Raw genomic sequence first — 19120 nt, 5'->3', positions numbered from 1 at the left:
TATAATTCTCTAAATTCTGTGTAAAATGAAAATTAATAATATGACCTTTCATTCATACATTGACGCACACCAAAAACCCAGACTAGACTGACCTTACTGCAAAACCACAAACCAGTTTAGGCTGATTGAAGCCATTTTCAGCAGGGGTGAAATGATTGGCACAAAGCTCAGAGCGGCCTTAAAGTGTACCAATTTGTTGGGAAATTGCAGTAGTGAAAATGTGTGTCCCTGATTTTAGGTCTACATTTATTATACAATTCTCCCATCACACTTCAGATGTGCTATTGCCCTGCTGCCATGACAACAGCATTTATCATGACATCACCAGAGTGACTCATACTGCATAGGTCTGCATAAAATGTGAACGGCTTGTGTGCATGAAAATGAGAGAGAGAGAGAGAGAGAGAGAGAGAGAGAGAGAGAGAGAGAGAGAGAGAGAGAGAGAGAGAGAGAGAGAGAGAGAGAGAGAGAGAGAGAGAAAATGATATAAATTTATGCGTTTGTCTGACAGCATTTACCTAATCAGTAAGGATGACAAACAACACACAGCCGGAGACGATTCAGTAGACATCCACATATTTAATTCTCTATGTAACAAAAATAAGTACACGTCTTTGTTCAAGGAGCTTTACGATATTGAAAAAGTGAACAGAAAACCAGACATTTAGAAATGCACATCAACACATACAGTACAGAAAGCGAATTGTATTGCATGACTGGACACAATTAATCCCTTTTTAGTATTTTTTTGAGGACATAATCAGAATCTGCACTGGATGGTTATACATTACTTTTTTCAAGCTGTATTATATGTGTGCATATGTGAATATGTGTTATAATGTAATATATTATATATGTGTGTGTGTGTGTGTGTGTGTGTGTGTGTGTATATATATATATATATATACACACACACACACACACACATAATTACATTTCATTAACCCTATATCCAATTTTATGCTTTATAAAGTCTTTGGCACTCAAAAAAAATCTCTCATTGGACTTTAGCAGTGGCATGTATATAGTCAATTTAGTGGTGCACATTGCACAACATCCACCAGGCCCATTTTGCACTTCCCATAATCATTACCCGTGACTATAACTGTGTTTATGTAATCTAATCACAGTGATCATTAAGATGGTCAAGATTTCAGACCATACATTGAGTCACGCTGGTACAGATCTGAACTGTGGTTGTAGATCAAAATCAAGTGCTGCCATTAAATATGACTGTCCCTTATGAAAAAGAAGTACACTTTAGAATAATTTATTATTATGGAAAGAAAATACTTAAACGCAAAGTGAATGTAATGATTTGGACTCTTAATTGCATGTTAATAGCAATTAAATAAAAATGTATTATCGTTCAAATTGGAATTAAATGCATTTAGATGAACTACAGTGCTTTTTGGACCACTTAAGTACATCTTTATATGTATTTTCATAATTTCTTTTTTTTTGTCTGAAATTTGTTTAAAGTGCTGACAAGTACTGACAAGCATGTATTCACTAAAATATACTTCATGTAATTTCTGTTAAAGTGTACTTTTAAAAGATTATTAAAACACAGTGATTTAAAATGTACTTTAAAGGAAAACTTTTAATTTTACAGCCTACTTCTTTTTCACGAGGCTCATTCAGCACAAGAAACCTACTATATAACATAACAAAAAAGAGATTACGCGAATGTGACAGGAAATACATCCCACATGGATTTCACAAGATTGTGAGTAGTGTAAAAGCAGTTGTGACAAAAAATGCAAGTAAAGAAACTGCTGAAACTCCTGTTACTGAAAATGTAACATCACAAGATATGCTGCAAAATGAACTGCAGGATTAAAGTGATCTATTGCTAAACTACTTTTACTATTGAAAAATAAGTCACTTGGATAAAGCTAAAATGATTATCTAAACATGAATAATCATTGCTATTGTGTAGCACAATGTTTTAGTAAGACATCCTCATTGTGATCTAGAAGTATTTCATGATTTTGAAAGGGATTCTTGCTAAAATTCACAGATTTGAAGGGGTGTCCCCTGGACATATATCACATGGGGATCTTATTTGGACCCCCTGAAAGCCCTGACAGCCCTAGTTCTGATTTAAAACATATGCTGAATTCGGAACCACATACCAGCATACTACTCTTATCATATCTTTCTATGGCAGAAATAGTAAGAGTATGTAGATCAAATTCAGCAATAGTCTTTTTGAGGGTCTTCTGCTGAAGTTAACCAGGCAAGTTAACAATAACATCTTTCACCACAGGGAGGCAGTCTAAAACTAAAGCTGAATTGCCTCTACTCACAATGTAGTGCAACAGTATTCTCATGTTATAGCGCATTAGTAACATTGACAGGTACTACACACATTCTGCGTCTGGTTTACATTTGTGTCCACTTATATTACAAGAGTAAAGAAAGGTAATTCAACATTGACAATATTCATACAATTAAAATCCTTTTGGCTGACACTTTGCTAAGCTTGTGAAATAGGAGATGAATTAATGAAGACTGAACTAAACTAAAGCTCTCATGACAAAAACAGCTCACCAGCCATACCAGGTGACGACAAACACGACGGCGTAATACTCCTAGCACTGGCGTGAAGATCATAAGAAAGAATTAATACAAAGGTTGAGGCATTTGTGTTCTCTTCCGTGAACTCACACTCACACACTGCGGCTTTCACACCAGATTGCAAAGAAGAAAATGCACACATTAGTTTTTCTCTTTCACAGACAGACCCACATACATAAGTACAGTAAAGTTTTTGTTGTGTTAGCACACAAATCATTGCAGCTGTGTCAGAATACGAAAGCAGTTCTAAGAGAAACATTTACATGTACATATTAAGCATGTGTATAGGCATTATGTACAAAATGTCTTCATGTACATATATTGTCAGTTCTCTATCTAATAAATGCTATCCCTCATTTTCTGGCATGATCCGTCACTAAATATCACCCTTTTACTCAGCCATGGCTTTGGAGTTTTATCTCAGCCAATAACACGATTAGAAGATGGCTATGCTTTGTGATGGTATCATCAGTTTATGGCAATGTTTTTACTAACAGTATTACTCGAGTGGGGTAGAGCGCTGTATATGAAGGCACCCGCAAATGTCAAAGGATTCAGTCCTGCCCAGAACTCTGTGCTTTCTACATTTCCCCTCTCTCTAATGCTCTTCCTCACGCACAACAAGGCATGTTGCTGCTCTGACATTTTCAGTACAGAAAAAATTAATTCAAAAATTATATCATATTTAATAGGGATGCACGGTATAAATATTTGGCTGATACCAATAAGCAAATAATTATTGTTATGGCCAATGAATATGGAAGCCCCAAGAAGCCATGCATTTTTCTTTTTTCCTTTCTTGTGAGCCAACAACATATATATTATATTCAGTTCTATTTTGTCTAAATAAATGAAAAATAAAACAAAAATGAGTGTTTTAAATGCTACAGGTGAATTTGGACATCACATTATAATGTATAATGGATATTCATTTTGAGATTTGCTAAAGATTGCATTTATTAAATTGTTAGTGTTTTTAAAGAGTGTTGGATGACAGAAAAGATAAGTAAAAATGAGGTAAAAAATGAGGTAAATGAGCATGCACAATTATATATACAAATAATGGGCGATTATGCATACAATATCAACAAATAAATAAATAAAAATAATATCAGCAGATAGCTAGCTACAGACATATCGTGCATCCCTAATGTATATTTTCACCCTTTGCCTTTTGTATCTTTATCTTGGATTAAAATGTGTTCAAATGTGTTAATTTATTATTTATAATTATTAAATTAAACTTCTGAAAGAGACGGATGCCTGTCTTTTGGCTCAAAAGTGACTTTTCTGAGGAACGAAATGTCTTAATGCAATTAATGATTCAATCTTTCAATCTTTCTGACTCTCTCTAAGGGCTGGAAAGCAGACAGAATGTGTAAAAAGTGATACAGGATTGAAAATACTCTTTCTTGCATTACTCATTGCCTTTGCACTCCCAAGATTACCATGCAGTCTAACTTCTGTTCAACAGTATGTTTTCTCTCAGCATCTATTACCTACATCTCTCTAGAAGTCTGTACATGGTTCTCCTCCTCTCCCTACACCCCCCAGCCTCCTTCACTCATCTCCCTCCTCTCCTTTCTTACTTCTGCATGTCACATTGCAGTAACAGAACAATGGAGGGGTCGCTCTTGGCCGCCTCTTTGAACTCCTCCAGCGTGATCTCATCGTTGTGGTCCTTGTCCATCTTGCTGAAGATTTTGTCCACACGCTGCTGTGGGGTCAGCCCGTCCTCGTTCATACGCATCATGATCACCGTTCCAACCATCTTGTAGATTGCCTGGACATCAGAGACATCCCGAATCGATGGGGTGAACACATTTCTAAAGCAAACATATTTAGTATGTGAAGCAATGGCTTCTCTGAATACCTCACCTCAATGATCTCCAGCATCTCCATGCGTGTGATCTTGCCATCTCCGTCTAGGTCGTACATGTTGAAGGCCCAGTTGAGTTTCTGCTCAAAACTTCCCCTGGAAGTGATGGACAGTGCGCAGATGAACTCTCTGAAGTCAATGGTACCATCACCATTTTTGTCAAATGTCCGAAAGGCATGCTGAGCGAATTTTGAAGCATCGCCATAAGGGAAGAACTGGAAGATACAAAAACACATATGGCAACTGACTTTTTAGTACACTTTTTAGTAACCTAACTACATAGATATCCTTAAATGATAATTCTTTCATCATACGCCCTATAAAGCCTACTGTATTGAATTTGATAAACACATTTACAAGATCTCTTAATTAACACGATCAAAACTTTGCTGAAAAACCTGTTGTACACAATCTACGACATGCTTTTTGTCATTTGATAGTTTATACCTTTTTTTTTTGTGAGTAAAATGTCTTTCAGTATAATTATAAAACCTTCAGTTTGGGCATCTGAATAAAATTGAGTGTTTTTCCTGCTCTTTGAGTTAGAGCTCCATGTTCTCCTTATATAATACTATATAAAAGCCAAATGTAATAAATATGATACACAACAACAACAACAAAAAAAACACAAATGCAAACTTTAAACACAAATTCATACTGGTTTGGAACAGCATGAGAGCCAGTAGATCATGACAGAATTTTCGTATTTAGGTGATCTATCCCTTTAAAAAAAGTATTGAGATTATTTTTCATTATGCTTGTAATTTATTTTATGCACCTTAGGGTCATATGGATAAAGTAACTATATCGTCTGTGTAAAGTATCCCTTTGGGTGTATAGACAACGTTCACCTTGACATAAAGTTGCTGGAATTCTTCCAGATTGAGGATGCCAGTTGGACAGTCCTTCAGAAATCCCTTATACCACTGCTTCAGCTCAACTTCATTGAACTCTGTACTCTTGGTCAAATCGTCTAGCACCTCAGGAGCAAGCTTGCTGTTGTGTTTCCCCATCTTTTTACACCTCTCTGTGGACAAGGAGGGAAAAGAGCCATAAAATACAGTAATGCTTTATAGATTGGCAGCAGCAATCAAAAACAGAAATGTATTGTGGACAACAAGTCTCTTGACAAGACTAATGCGAAGGTGTAATGTAATGCAACTGCAGCTGTGAATCGCACCATTCAAATGGCACCCATCGCCTCCATCCTTTTTTATTATGTCTGCCTCAAATATCATACAAAATAAAGAGTACAGAGCAAGATTCTATTATTAACGAAAAACAATGATCAAATACAGCTGCAAGCAACTGTTGTGGAAATTTTAATAGTCATTGATCCCTAACAGATATCATAAGAGAGAGAACCTATTCAATGTGTAAAATATAGATGATTCAAAGAATGTCACATGTGTGTCTCTCACTTGTAGTGAGAGAAGATTCTGTTTATGTACCTGGGGAGGCAGAAGAGGGAGACACTCCAGAGAACAGACGAACAAGGACCTCTGACCTAGATGTCAGAAGGCCATTTTGGTGCGGGGGGGGCTTATGGGCCAACTAGTGACGTCTATGGAAAACTACTGGGAGGAAGGCTCTGGGGGGAAGAAGGCCTTGAAACTAAGATAAAAGCTAGTTCAGTCTGTCTGGGGGGTGTCACTCTTCTGCACAGGGTAACAACTGTGTATTAGACTGCTCCTATTCTTGCAAGAATAAATTCTTCTATTTTATATAATTTGACTCTGAGTGTCTCTTACGCAGTGATGTTTGTTTGAGATGAATTTTTGCCACAACAGTTTTGGTGTCAGAAGTGGGATTCCTTGGACGTGCCTCCTGGACCTGAGATCGGACGGTGTTTGGCCACCTGGGCTAAGTAAGTTCCAGCTCTACCTCGTAAACTTGAGAGAGAGGGGCCGACCGATATCAGGGCCGGGAGAATCGACCACTGGAACCTAAAGAACCCGCAGGTGGCAACAGAAGCATCTCTGGTAAGAGACAGTTCAATTTATTTTCTTTTGGGTAAGTTAATTAAATTCAGTTTAATTGGGGAAAGAGTGAAATTGAACCATATTGGCTGAGGGCTGTTTCTGTGGTACGTAATCTGAGATTAATTGAGATCTATATATAGATCAAGAGGTTTCAAACAGATACGAGAGAAAATATCTGAGATTAATTGAGGTCTGTGACAGAACAAGAAATTTCAAGCAGATAAATAATCTGGGATTAAGTGAGAACTGTAACAGATCAAGAGATTTCAAACAGATAGGTACCCTGAAAATTAGTTGTTCCACCACGGAGCAAATTGTTTTTAGGTGCTGAGGCTAATTAGGGGGAACCAGAAAAGATTTTTTGGTAAACCATAATTAGGAGGGCACTAATAGTGCAACCCGACCGATTTGGGTTAAAAGAAAAATCGGGTCTGGGAGGGACGCCTTTCAGACCAAGAGAACGCGCGTTGAAGAGAAATCCACAGAGAACAGAAAACAGCCAGTATGGGGATGTCTCAAAAGCAAGCTTGCGAAATTTGATACACCGGTTTTCTGTAGAACTAGGAAAGTATGGGGGAAAAAATGTATGTTTTAGATATTGAAAAAACTGAGAAAATACCATGATTTTCCCAGGGAGGGAACACTGAGCACAAATAGACTAAGAGTGTGCGAGAATCAGTGGAACAGGGCAGCGGGACAAAAGGTTGTTGTGGCTGCGTTCAACATGTGTGTAAAAAATGTGAACAGATAATGGATTGTTCAGTTGAAGATAAAATGTCGAACTGCCAGGAGAAATAATTTTTTTTTTACTTCTTTATCCAGTAAATGGATGCATGACATTAGATGTCTATAGAACTTAAATTTATATGACAAGGATTGAAGTAGCAAGAAGCTACTAAGTTACAGCCTTAGGAGGCTGGGGGGGGGAAATATTATTTGTTTATAGTGAGAGAGACTGCCTGAGTTGGAGGAAGGGATGGTAACTGTGTCTGTCTTTCTGTTATCGGCCTGCTAGAGCAAGCTGAAGCAAAATAATGATAATGAAACAAAACAACCCAGCTGACTTGTCTAAAAATCAAATGAATAATGAACAGATGTAAAATTAGGTAGAAGCTACAGGAAAAAATGAAAAGGTTAAAATCTTATTTAAAATTTAAATCTTTAAGCAATAATATAAAGAAAAATGAATATTGAAAATGAACAGTTAACATATGTGTGTCTAGTATGAGTGTGTGTGGTGACAGCACTTTATGTCTTGTATGTATTAGTTTGGGGCACTAATGTTCCGCCTGAATGGTGTGTATATTGCGTCATTAACCTCTGGAATGAGTTTATCATTACAGATGGGTTAAGGCAAATGACAAATTTTAAAGAAGCTGATAATTCTGATGAAAAGACAATACAGAACATGGGACAAGCTTTAAGTTGATTGGCCATCAAGCTCTGTCTGGTAGTAATAATTTTGTCATACATAATGTAGATTTGAAGATCAGTTTAAGTAAATTGGAATTGTGTAGTTGTAGATCACCATCTGGCATGGGCTGAGATAAATGAAAATGTTGTAGATTTGAGGGAAACAACAAAGTGACATATTGGCTAAGTCAACATGAAATTATCAAGAGAGCCTCTCATATTTATGATTATTGTGAACAAAGGGGGAGAAATGATTGACTGACATTGACCAAGTCTGTACAGCACGACTTGACCTGATAGGGAAAATTGATGACTTTGGAAATGTTTGTAGATGACTGACTTGAGAGACCAAACAACAGGCCTGAAAAGCAAGATTCGGTGTGAGACTGAGGGCCGTTGCCTTTCAAATACTTCGATAAGAAGATGAGATTGTGGCTTTAAGTGAAGAATGTAATATTTTTGTAATATTTTTGTTTCAGAGGCAGAGAAAGATGTCTGGAGGGAATTTGTCTGAAGGAATGTTTGGATTAGTGTTGATGGCAAACTTTATCAAAAACACTATGTTAAATGTTATGTTAAATTGATGCTCGAGTTGTGTCGTGCATCAAAAGGGGGATGGTATAACAATTGCCAAATATGGTTTATTAAGGGGTTCACATTTGCTGAATAAATGTTGGGAGAACACTAGGGGTAATTGGATAAAAGCCCTGAAAGAAGCCATTTTTCTGCCTAACAAAATTTATGTCTGTGAGTGTGCTGCACACACCAATAACAAAGATTGTTTCAACAGGAAACGCCAGGGCATCGAAGGACACGGGAGAACAGTAGACAAAAGAAACTACGTACTTTACTATCTGACAATAACCTCGAAATTTGTTTCTCTTTACAGAGAGCATGCAGGATTGGGAGACAGGGCAAAATGTGCCCAATAAAATAATGGTTATGGATGAATTTGGCTAACTGTCCTGGCCTGGGTTATTATTGTGGAAGAAAGGTGCTACACCTGCGCAGCGCATAACTTAAAATTTTCCTTTTACAGAATGTCAGGATGGATTGCATCAAGCTGAACTGATTGTGTTTCCAAATGTATGAATATTGACTTGTTAACGTAAGCAAAGTGGATATGTGTTTTTCAGGGGAAAAGGACTGAGTGCTATTAAGTGAGCAAGAAATTATCCGGTGATAATGTTTCAGATTGTTGAATCCACAGGTCACACCAAAGGGGACGAGCGGCAAGACAAGCGGTCACTAACAAAATACTTAAGGTCTCCATTCACAGGTGACGGGAAGCAGGAAATGGTTCATTCCAGTGGGGGTGCGGTGGTGATCTCAGGAGATCAGTGTCACCTGGGTCCAAGCCTCTCACCTTAGACAACACCAACAGGCCACAATCATCCCATAGTCCATGGGGCGAACGAGATGATCAACACGCCTGGAGGAGGATGTGAACCAACTAATGGTTTAAGAATGTGGTTTTGTGATTATTTTGTGGATTTTATTTGATTAAATCAAAATAGGGCTTAGTATTGATATACACTAGATCAAAAGATTTGATTGGTTACTTATTCATTAGGAAATATTTAAGGAAAATGTTTTTGGGAAGAGAAGATCTATTAATTAATGTAAATTATAGGGATAATTGTTGAAGCTTATTAAGTAGAACCACAGCATGTTTGAATTAAAAGTTAGAGGTAAAAGAAACAGAACGTCCGTGGGGCGAACGAGATGATCAACACAACTGATGGTTTAAGTTTAACAGAAGAATCTGTTTTTGTGATGATTTTGTTTGATTGAATCAAACTAGGTATTGATTTGATTGTAAATGTAGAAAATATATTGATTGTGTCTGTAATGGAAATATTAGAGTTAATATTGAACAACTGCATTGGTTAGAAGAATGGATAAAATTATAAGACTTCTCTGGTTAGATTTTGTTAAATATGGCATTAAATAGAGCTTACTAAATTGAATTAGAAGTGAACAAAATATGGTTAGGAAAACCGAGGTGAAATATGAAGATGGGCGTAGATTAATGGAAAAGGCTTAATGATAGGGTTTAGGATTGTTATTCTAATAATTTTGTTATTCATGGGGGAATACGATTACAGTGACAGGTGAAACATGCTGTCTGTTCAATTGGTGAAAATGACAGTCTATCCCAAGGATGAACAAAATGATGTGACGATACATGTAGCGGGAGCTACAGTGAGATATGTGTTAAATGTATGTTCTGTTTGTTTTTCTTCTATTTGTTTATTTTCTGAGAAAGATTAAGGGCAAAAGATTTAAAGAGGGTTAAAAGCAGCGGTCATCCGTGTTACGAGATGGCGTACAAGGACAGGGGTTGGAACTGAGGGATTTTTTTATTATACTTTTATCTGTTTGTTTCCTTACTATGTTATAACTACCTTTTTCCTTACTGGCGTGACTGAGGGTCTGTTTACAGGAGCGCAGGAACAGAGATTTCTCGCTTAGCCCGGCGTCGTAAAAATGTTTACTTGCTAGCTAAAATATTACGGGGCCTTTCCCCCACAAAAACAGCCTTATGCTTCTTCATTCTAAACTTTTCTTCACAGGTTCAAGGAGAGTGATCATTTATGCAAAAATCAGAGATGAAGAGTATAAGTGTGATGATATGACTTAAAATTTGTCTTATTGTTTATTGTTATGATTATGGGTAATCAGAATGATAAAAAGCGGGAATTTGTTGTGGAAATTTTAATAGTCATTGATCCCTAACAGATATCATAAGAGAGAGAACCTATTCAATGTGTAAAATATAGATGATTCAAAGAATGTCACATGTGTGTCTCTCACTTGTAGTGAGAGAAGATTCTGTTTATGTACCTGGGGAGGCAGAAGAGGGAGACACTCCAGAGAACAGACGAACAAGGACCTCTGACCTAGATGTCAGAAGGCCATTTTGGTGCGGGGGGGGCTTATGGGCCAACTAGTGACGTCTATGGAAAACTACTGGGAGGAAGGCTCTGGGGGGAAGAAGGCCTTGAAACTAAGATAAAAGCTAGTTCAGTCTGTCTGGGGGGTGTCACTCTTCTGCACAGGGTAACAACTGTGTATTAGACTGCTCCTATTCTTGCAAGAATAAATTCTTCTATTTTATATAATTTGACTCTGAGTGTCTCTTACGCAGTGATGTTTGTTTGAGATGAATTTTTGCCACAACACAACCATTAAGGGGCAAAGCACAAAGAAGGCACGATCAACAAGTCATGCCAACATGGCTGGGAGCGTCAGACCAAGTGCAACAACAAGCAATTAAAGACATTTTAATATGATTTTAGACAAAATGGCTGAAAATCATAAATTCAACCACTAGTAAAATGATTTAAAGGTTTATCACTTTCGACTAATGGGTGGCACTGTGACCGAATTGATGTGGTGTGGTCAGAGTAAGATGACAATGTTGCATTCAAAGTTTGGTGTCAATAGGTCAAAGCATTTTCAAATTTGTTGATGCAGTATACGAAAACGGTTTCGCCTATCGAGACAAAATCCATAACTTTTTTCCCCGACATGGTCTGAAGATTATACAATTCGATTTTGGTGAAAATCGGTCCAGTGGTTGAAAAAGTATGTTTTTAAAGAAAAAAACAACTGAGGCTGAGACTAGTGATATAGTAAAATGTTCAAGACAGGCCTTATTGTTGAGCTCAGAGGTTATTAATTAATCAATGGTGTTAATCAATTTGAAGCCGTCAGCCCTGCAGAAAAATCCAGCATGAATTTTATGTAGATCCTGGGTTTATGCTGGTTAGAGCTGGTTTAGTGCTGGTCTAGCTGGTGGACCAGCATAGTCATGCTTTTCACAAGCAAAACTGAGCTAGTTAACCAGTCAAAGAGGTTATCAAATCGGCCAGAACATCATCAGCACCGGGCCCAAGTGGAGTTCCATACAAGGTCTTCAAACATTGCCCCAGGCTTCTGGAACGTCTTTGGAAGATTCTAAGAACCATCTGGAGAAGGGGGAAAGTACCTCAGCAGTGGAGATATGCAGAAGGCGTGTGGATTCCCAAGGAGGAGAATGCAAGTAACATCGAGCAGTTTAGGACAATCTCCCTCCTCAGTGTTGAATGCAAAATCTACTTCAAGATTGTTTCCAATCGTCTGATGGGGTTTCTCCTTAAGAACACCTACATAGACACCTCGGTGCAGAAAGGAGGAATCCCAGGGGTCCCAGGGTGTATTGAACACACAGGGGTGGTGACACAGCTGATCAGGGAGGCACGAGAGGGCAAAGGGGACTTGGCAGTGCTGTGGCTGGACCTTGCCAATGCTTATGGATCGATACCACATCGATTGGTGGAATTGGCCCTGAGCAGATACCACGTCCCAGAGAAGATTCGAAATCTCATCCTTGACTATTATAACAACTTCAGTCTTAGGGTGTCCTCTGGGACTTCAATATCGGAGTGGCATCGTCTGGAGAAGGGCATCATTACAGGGCTGCACAATCTCTGTGACTCTGTTTGCACTGGCCATGAATATGCTCGTGAAGTCTGCAGAAGTGGAATGTAGAGGTCCACTGTCCAGATCTGGCACCCGACAACCCCCGATTAGAGCATTCATGGACGATCTCACGGTCACCACAACCACAGTGCCCGGATGCAGGTGGCTTCTGCGAGGCCTCGAACAGCTCATCACTTGGGCAAGAATGAGCTTCAAGCCCGCGAAATCCAGGTCCTTGGTCTTGAGGAAAGGAAAAGTAGCTGATCAGTTCCGCTTCATGTTGGGAGACACCAGAATTCCATCAGTGTCAGAAAAGCCAGTGAAGAGCCTGGGCAAGCTCTTCACTCACAACCTGAAGGACACCGCTGCACGGAAGGGAACCAGCGATGACCTCGACACATGGCTCTCGGCAGTGGATAAGTCAGGGCTTCCTGGTAGGTTTAAGGCCTGGATCTACCAACATGGCATCCTCCCTCGTCTCCTCTGGCCACTGCTGATATACGAAGTCCCAATTACCACCGTGGAGGGCTTTGAGCGGAAGGTCAGCCGATTTCTGCGCAGGTGGCTGGGCCTGCCACGGAGCCTAAGCAGCGTTGCTTTCTTTGGCCATAACACCAAGCTACAGCTTCCCTTTAGCAGTCTGGCAGAGGAGTTCAAGGTCACCCGAGCCAGAGAAGTCCTGCTCTACCGAGACTCAGTTGACACCAAGGTCTCTTCAGCAGGGGTAGAGGTCAGAACAGGAAGGAAGTGGCGCGCCCAGGATGCAGTGGAACGGGCGGAGGCAAGGCTGCGGCATAGCACCCTGGTGGGTACGGTGGCTACTGGGCGGGCCGGGCTTGGTAGCAATCCCAAGCCATGCTACAGCAAAGCCAGAGGAAAGGAGAAGCGGAAGCTTATCCAGGAGGAGGTACGAGCCGAGGTGGAGGAAGCTCGCTTCAGCAGAGTGGTGGGCATGTCCAAGCAGGGGGCCTGGACAAAGTGGGAGCAAACAGCTGGCCGTAAGATCACTTGGGCAGAACTCTGGAAGGCGGAACCACACCATTTCAAGTTCTTGGTCCAGTCAGTGTATGATGTCCTTCCTAGCCCTGCCAACCTGTTCACCTGGGGCCTGGTGGACTCACCTGCTTGCCAACTCTGCCAGAAAAGGGGATCATTAGAGCATATCCTCAGCTGCTGCTCAAAAGCCTTGGGAGATGGGCGTTATCGTTGGCGCCATGACCAGATTCTGAAGGCAGTAGCAGACGCCATCAGCACTGGCATTAACATTAGCAAGCAGCATCATCCAACCAAGTCTGCAATTGCCTTTGTTCGAGCAGGAGAGAAGCCTCAGCCCCCTAGAAAGACCCAAGGGGGCGTCCTCGCAACAGCAAGAGACTGGCACCTCCTGGTGGACCTGGGGACTCAATTGAGGTTCCCAGACACCATTGCAGTTACATCACTACGACCGGACATGGTCTTGATGTCCGCAGCAAGTAAGCAGGTGGTGTTACTGGAACTAACGGTCCCCTGGGAAGATAGAATGGAGGAAGCCCAGGAAAGAAAGAGGGCCAAGTACGCTGATCTGGTAGCGGAGTGTCGGAGGAATGGGTGGAAGGCCCGCTGTGAGCCTGTTGAAGTGGGCTGTAGGGGCTTCGCAGGCCAGTCTCTACACCGGGTCCTGGGACTCTTAGGGATTTGCGGACTGCACAGGCAAAGAGCCATCAAGAACATCCTGGAAGCCGCTGAAAAGGCAGCACGGTGGCTCTGGTTAAGGAGGGGGGACGCGTGGCGTAGAGCGCTACCTGGACACAAGTCGGGGCTTGATCACCCCCGGCTTGGTCGCCCGGGTGAGGGTGTCTGATGTAAGACCCGAAACACCCTATGACCCCGGGAGTATCACTGACGATGTGTCCAGGTTGCACCACAAGGTGTATTCAAGTACTAAGCTAGTGTAGCTGGTCCAACAGCAATTCCGCTTACCATGCTAGGGACCAGCAAACCAGCATCCCATGCTGGTCTCAGCATGCAAAACATACCTTCTTCTGGTGACCAGCAATGCTGAAATTTTACCAGGGAGTCAGTGCTTTTTCCAAATTTTTGTTAAATTGTTAGTAATACAAATGAGGAAGAACATTACCCATGAACCCCGAAGAGAAAGATCCACTTCAAACTATATACAAACTATCAAAAGTAAAGAATACTTTCGTAACCAAGGCCAGTGAAAATGTGGTCTGTTATTTTCTAAAGATAAAAATATTATATCAACTTTTAATGAAACTAACTAAAACTAATCTAAAACTTTGAATTCATAATATAAAACAAAATTGAAAAAAGGTCAATATGTGTGTGAGAGTAAGAGTGTGTAGAGTGGACTGATTTTTTGTGACAAAAGATGTTTCCATTTCTCTCCACTATTCTTTTGGGGTTTTACACTTTGTCATGACATTATGTCTTATAATGGGTCTGCCTGTGGCAAAATCCGAGATATATTAAACCAAATCCAAATTGCCCTGGGCCTTGAAAATGGATATATTTGGGTGCGCAAATGACAAATGAGGCACTGTGTTAATGAGTCATTATCTCCGCTCTCGGGTTATTAAAGTTCATTAAATATTGAACAGGTCTAAATAGTTGACGAGGGGCACATGATGACAGAATACAGCAGCAGCTTTTCAGAGGAACTCATCTGAGACATTCTGAGACCCGGTCGCCCACAAAGCTATTTTCTCCTCTGATGGTAGGTCATTTTAGTGGGATCATGATGACTAATCAGAGGTGAGCATTCATCTCCTCTCTCTCTCTCTCTCTCTCTCTCTCTCTCTCTCTCTCTCTCTCTCTCTCTCTCTCTCTCTCTCTCTCTCATTTTCTCTTGCTCTATTTCGCTCCCTCTTTGTCGCTGACCTTTTTTGGAATTCTGTGATATGTCGGCTTTGCTAATCTTGGCATCTTTCTGATTAGTTAACTTTAGACAGGGGTGTTTAATTAAAGATCTAAGTGGTTAATGAACTGTATGGCTGACAACATTCGCCTCAAGGCTCTAGAAAGCTGATTCTTTGGGGCTGGTGAGACAATCCACTATTGTTTTCAATCAAAAAAGCCTTGCATCAAACTCTGCAAGCACTCCTGCCCACAGGCCAACCTTTGTTAGCTCGTTTGAAATAAGTGACTGCTCAAAGAGCCGGCGTGCAAGAGGAAACTAAATCTGTCAATCATTACATACAATCATTAGCCCTCCATGAAACTGCAAAGGAAATAAAAAGCAACTCAAATTGGAAAGCAACGTCTGTTTATGGAAGTTAATCTACACCCATATTGCTTTGGAACCTGTGAGAGAGTCGTGGTTACCTGGGAGTTATAACATCAATAAGTTGAACACACTGTGTTTTTTGCACAGATGTCATAATATCCTTCAAGCAAGGATTCATATCTCATTTTATTAGAAAATTCAGACACACTTCCTTTTTTTTTCAGGCACTATAATAAACAAGTTTGTGGCTTGCTGTTTAAGCCAAACAAACACTACAGGACTGAAGCATGTTGTACTTTTTATCTTTTATATCTAGTTAGGCCCAGACTATATCCAACTAGCAGCACCTACCCATGCATATGAGTTTTATAGTGTGTGCACTTATGACACACTGTGCCAAATTTCAATCAGTGTGAAAATAATCACTATTTCTTCATTTACTGTTTTGTGCAAATCAGTAGGGCTGGTTAAAAAAAAATTAGATTTTTGCAATTAATTTAACTAACTAAATCACTAGACTGATAAACTTCTATAGTGGTGAATAGGAGATGACGGCAAATATAATATTTTATTCCCAAATTGTATTCCCATTTGCTCCAAAAACAAAAGAAAATCATGATTGCGTTTTCCATGACTTTCCAAAAGAAGGGAGAAAATATAGAGAGACAGCAGTCAGTCAGAGAGATTGATTCTGCAGTCAGAAGAGAGAATGATGGCAATAATCAATGCCATAACTCCCTCAGCCGTTGTATTAGAAACACTCAAACAGCAATGTTCATTTGTTTTTTGTAATTTACTGCCAAGGTAATATAACAAAGAATATACAGTGACCAATGACTCTTTAGGCGGCTATTTCAAAAAGAAGAGGTACTTACAATGCCCTATACATCATTAGAAGAGAGAATAGTTTGCATATAGGCAAGCAAATCAAATCAGGAAATGGTCTCAATACAAATCAAAAATGATGTTTGATGACATGGTCATATTGCTAAGTGTGCGAGTTTGTTTTACAATGCATTCTGGGATTGTACCTGGAGTCAGAGAGGAAAATTATCTTCTAAAGCTCTTGTAACCAACTGTAACGAGGTGCGGTTGAAGTAAAGATGAGGCAGGATCCAACTGCAGCACACGCTTTAACAAACTTTACAACAATCAAAACTGGATACAGGGCTCGGGAACAGGAACAACCAACATCACGTTAAACAATAGACAAGAACTCACAAAGACAAGACTGAAACACAGGGCTTAAATAATCAGGGACAAACGAGCTAAACAAGGGGGCGTGGGAAATCAGAAACACCTGGGATAACTAATAGACAAGACAGGGAACCATAGAACAAGACAGGACACAAAACCACATCGTAACATAGCCCCCTCCCTATGGGCGGCTCCCGACGGCCATCAAAACAAGGAAAAAAGTTCAGGAGGGTGGTCCTGGGGGAGGGACGGGGGGCCAGGCCCGCACTGGGCACCGGGACCAGGACACGGGCAAGGCGGGCCCGGAGCCTGCTTGGCAGGGGACCAGGGCGGAGCACACTCGGCAGGGGACCAGGGCGGAGCACACTTGGCAGGGGACCAGGGCGGAGCACACTTGGCAGGGGACCAGGGCATAGGAGGCTCAGGTGAAGATAGCACCGACAAGGTCCATGTCAGCGCTGCCTCCATGGCCCTCTCAGGGTACCTACTGCCCCCCCCCCCCCCCCCCAAAATACTTGGGGAAATCCACGGGAGGAATCTCTGGGCTGCAACTGGGTTCAAGAGTGACCTCCCAGAGCTTGAAGGGCACAGGCAAGGCGAGGCGCAGAGGCAGGGCCGGCAGGGCGAGGAGTCTGGTTACGCTCACCGGAGCCTGGCGAGCCGAACGAGTCCTCCTCCTCTTTCTGCGACGGCGAGTCACTGGGCTAGATACTCTCACTTGGCTAGATTCACTCACTTGGTTTGATTCAGCACTGGAGGCACTTGACTCACTTGATTCGGCACTTGACTCACTTGACTCGTGAAGCGCGGGCTTGTGGAGCACGGTCTCGGCAGGGCTGGAGTGAAACGCGGGTTCGGCTGAGCAGACGTGAAGCGCGGGCTTGTGGAGCATGGTCTCGGCAGAGCTGAAGTGAAGCGCGGGCTCTCGCAGCTTCTCCTCCACGCCCACGGTAAACGAAAAGCCGCTCCACAACAGGGCCAAGTCGATATACCACTCTAAAGACCCGTGCGGATCAGGTTCGGGCATCTGAGACCCGAGAGGTTCCGATAATCCCCCGCGGAAGAAGATCTTCAAGCACTGTGTGCTCATTTGCGCGAGATGCGCCAGCTCGAGGAATTCTGTGACATAATCCTCGATGGCGCGATTCTCCTGGCGAAGACGGAGAATCTGGACGTCGACTGGACTCCAGAAAGGCATGGCTGCTGGATCACGTTCTTCTGTAACGAGGTGCGGTTGAAGTAAAGATGAGGCAGAATCCAACTGCAGCACACGCTTTAATTAACAAACTACAAACTTTACAACAAGCAAGACTGGATACAGGGCTCGGGAACAGGAACAACCAACATCAAGTTAAACAATAGACAAGAACTCACAAAGACAAGACGGAAACACAGGGCTTAAATAATCAGGGACAAACGAGCTAAACAAGGGGGCGTGGGAAATCAGAAACACCTGGGATAACTAATAGACAAGACAGGGAAACATAGAACAAGACAGGACACAAAACCACATCGTAACACCAACATCACAGAAAAAAAAAGAATCTGTTAGGCTTTAAATGTGAGCAGGAAGGCCACCTTTTGTTTTGTAGTGCATCCTCGACCTATTCCTTTTACTCCTGACATCTCTACAATTCAATTAACCCTCTACTGCACGCATTATTATGCAATCATGGAAAAAAAAATTTACAGTGTTTTTTTATATATAAAATAGACTCAAATTAACATTTCTTTTTTTTTTTTTTTTTTTGGGAGGGGTACTTTTGGGTACGTTGCCATATGGCAACATTGTGCGACAATGGAACAGCCTGATGCGTTTTCTCCCAAAATGATATGAAATTCATGGATGATTACAGACCTGTCTTTTAGAAATAAAATTGTTTTTATTATTTAAAATGTTTTCAAGAGCTTTGTGTACAAAATATGAAACTAATTTTCAAAGTATTATTTCAACAATATTTACAAAACATCTGACGCAAACTCATAAGAACTGTTCAAGTGAAACTACTCAATGTGAAACGATTATTTCAACAACATTTACAAAACATGTGACGCAAACTCATAAGAACTGTTCAAGTGAAACTACTCGATGTGAAACGCCTTAAAGCAGTTGTTCTCTCCGTTAAAGGTGGGGTATGTGATTTTCTTTTTTGACCATTTTTTCAAAATCACTTGAAATCCTATTCCTAACCCACTTACAGCCACTGAGTTAGAAGCACTGACATGAAAATTAAAAAATGTAATCATCTGTGGAACGGGCAGGACTCGAAAAACTCCAGCCAATCATTTCCAAGACCACCTAGAATCATTGGACAGTAAGTGCGTCAATCAAACGGTCGTACCATACCCCCCTCCCCCATGCCCCTCTTCGCA

General features: G+C 41.0%; 1 protein-coding gene and 1 pseudogene across 2 annotated transcripts in view; one reads left to right on the top strand and one right to left on the bottom strand.

Moving 5' to 3' along the window:
* Window positions 1-4062: 4062 nt before the first annotated feature.
* The window catches only part of hpcal4 (hippocalcin like 4), a 50464-nt gene continuing 35406 nt past the window's right edge, over window positions 4063-19120 (bottom strand). The window contains exons 2-4 of one of the 2 annotated variants that reach the window (XM_056250111.1): window positions 5314-5489; window positions 4462-4677; window positions 4063-4366 (exon numbers count right to left, since the gene is read on the bottom strand). In XM_056250111.1, the coding sequence (XP_056106086.1) occupies window positions 4169-4366; window positions 4462-4677; window positions 5314-5475 (576 nt within the window). In that variant the 5' untranslated portion in view covers window positions 5476-5489 and the 3' untranslated portion in view covers window positions 4063-4168. The remainder of the gene's footprint in view (window positions 4367-4461; window positions 4678-5313; window positions 5490-19120) is intronic. The other variant, XM_056250110.1, reaches the window with a different exon arrangement.
* LOC130084662 (uncharacterized) lies at window positions 10182-14242 on the top strand (annotated as a pseudogene).

Source organism: Rhinichthys klamathensis, unplaced genomic scaffold (assembly GCF_029890125.1).
Source record: "Rhinichthys klamathensis goyatoka isolate OS25496 unplaced genomic scaffold, OSU_Roscu_1.1 h1tg000067l_1, whole genome shotgun sequence".
Classification (NCBI taxonomy): domain Eukaryota; kingdom Metazoa; phylum Chordata; class Actinopteri; order Cypriniformes; family Leuciscidae; genus Rhinichthys; species Rhinichthys klamathensis.
The sequence above is the reverse complement of the archived record's forward strand: the minus strand, read 5'-3'. Positions and strand labels throughout refer to the sequence as shown.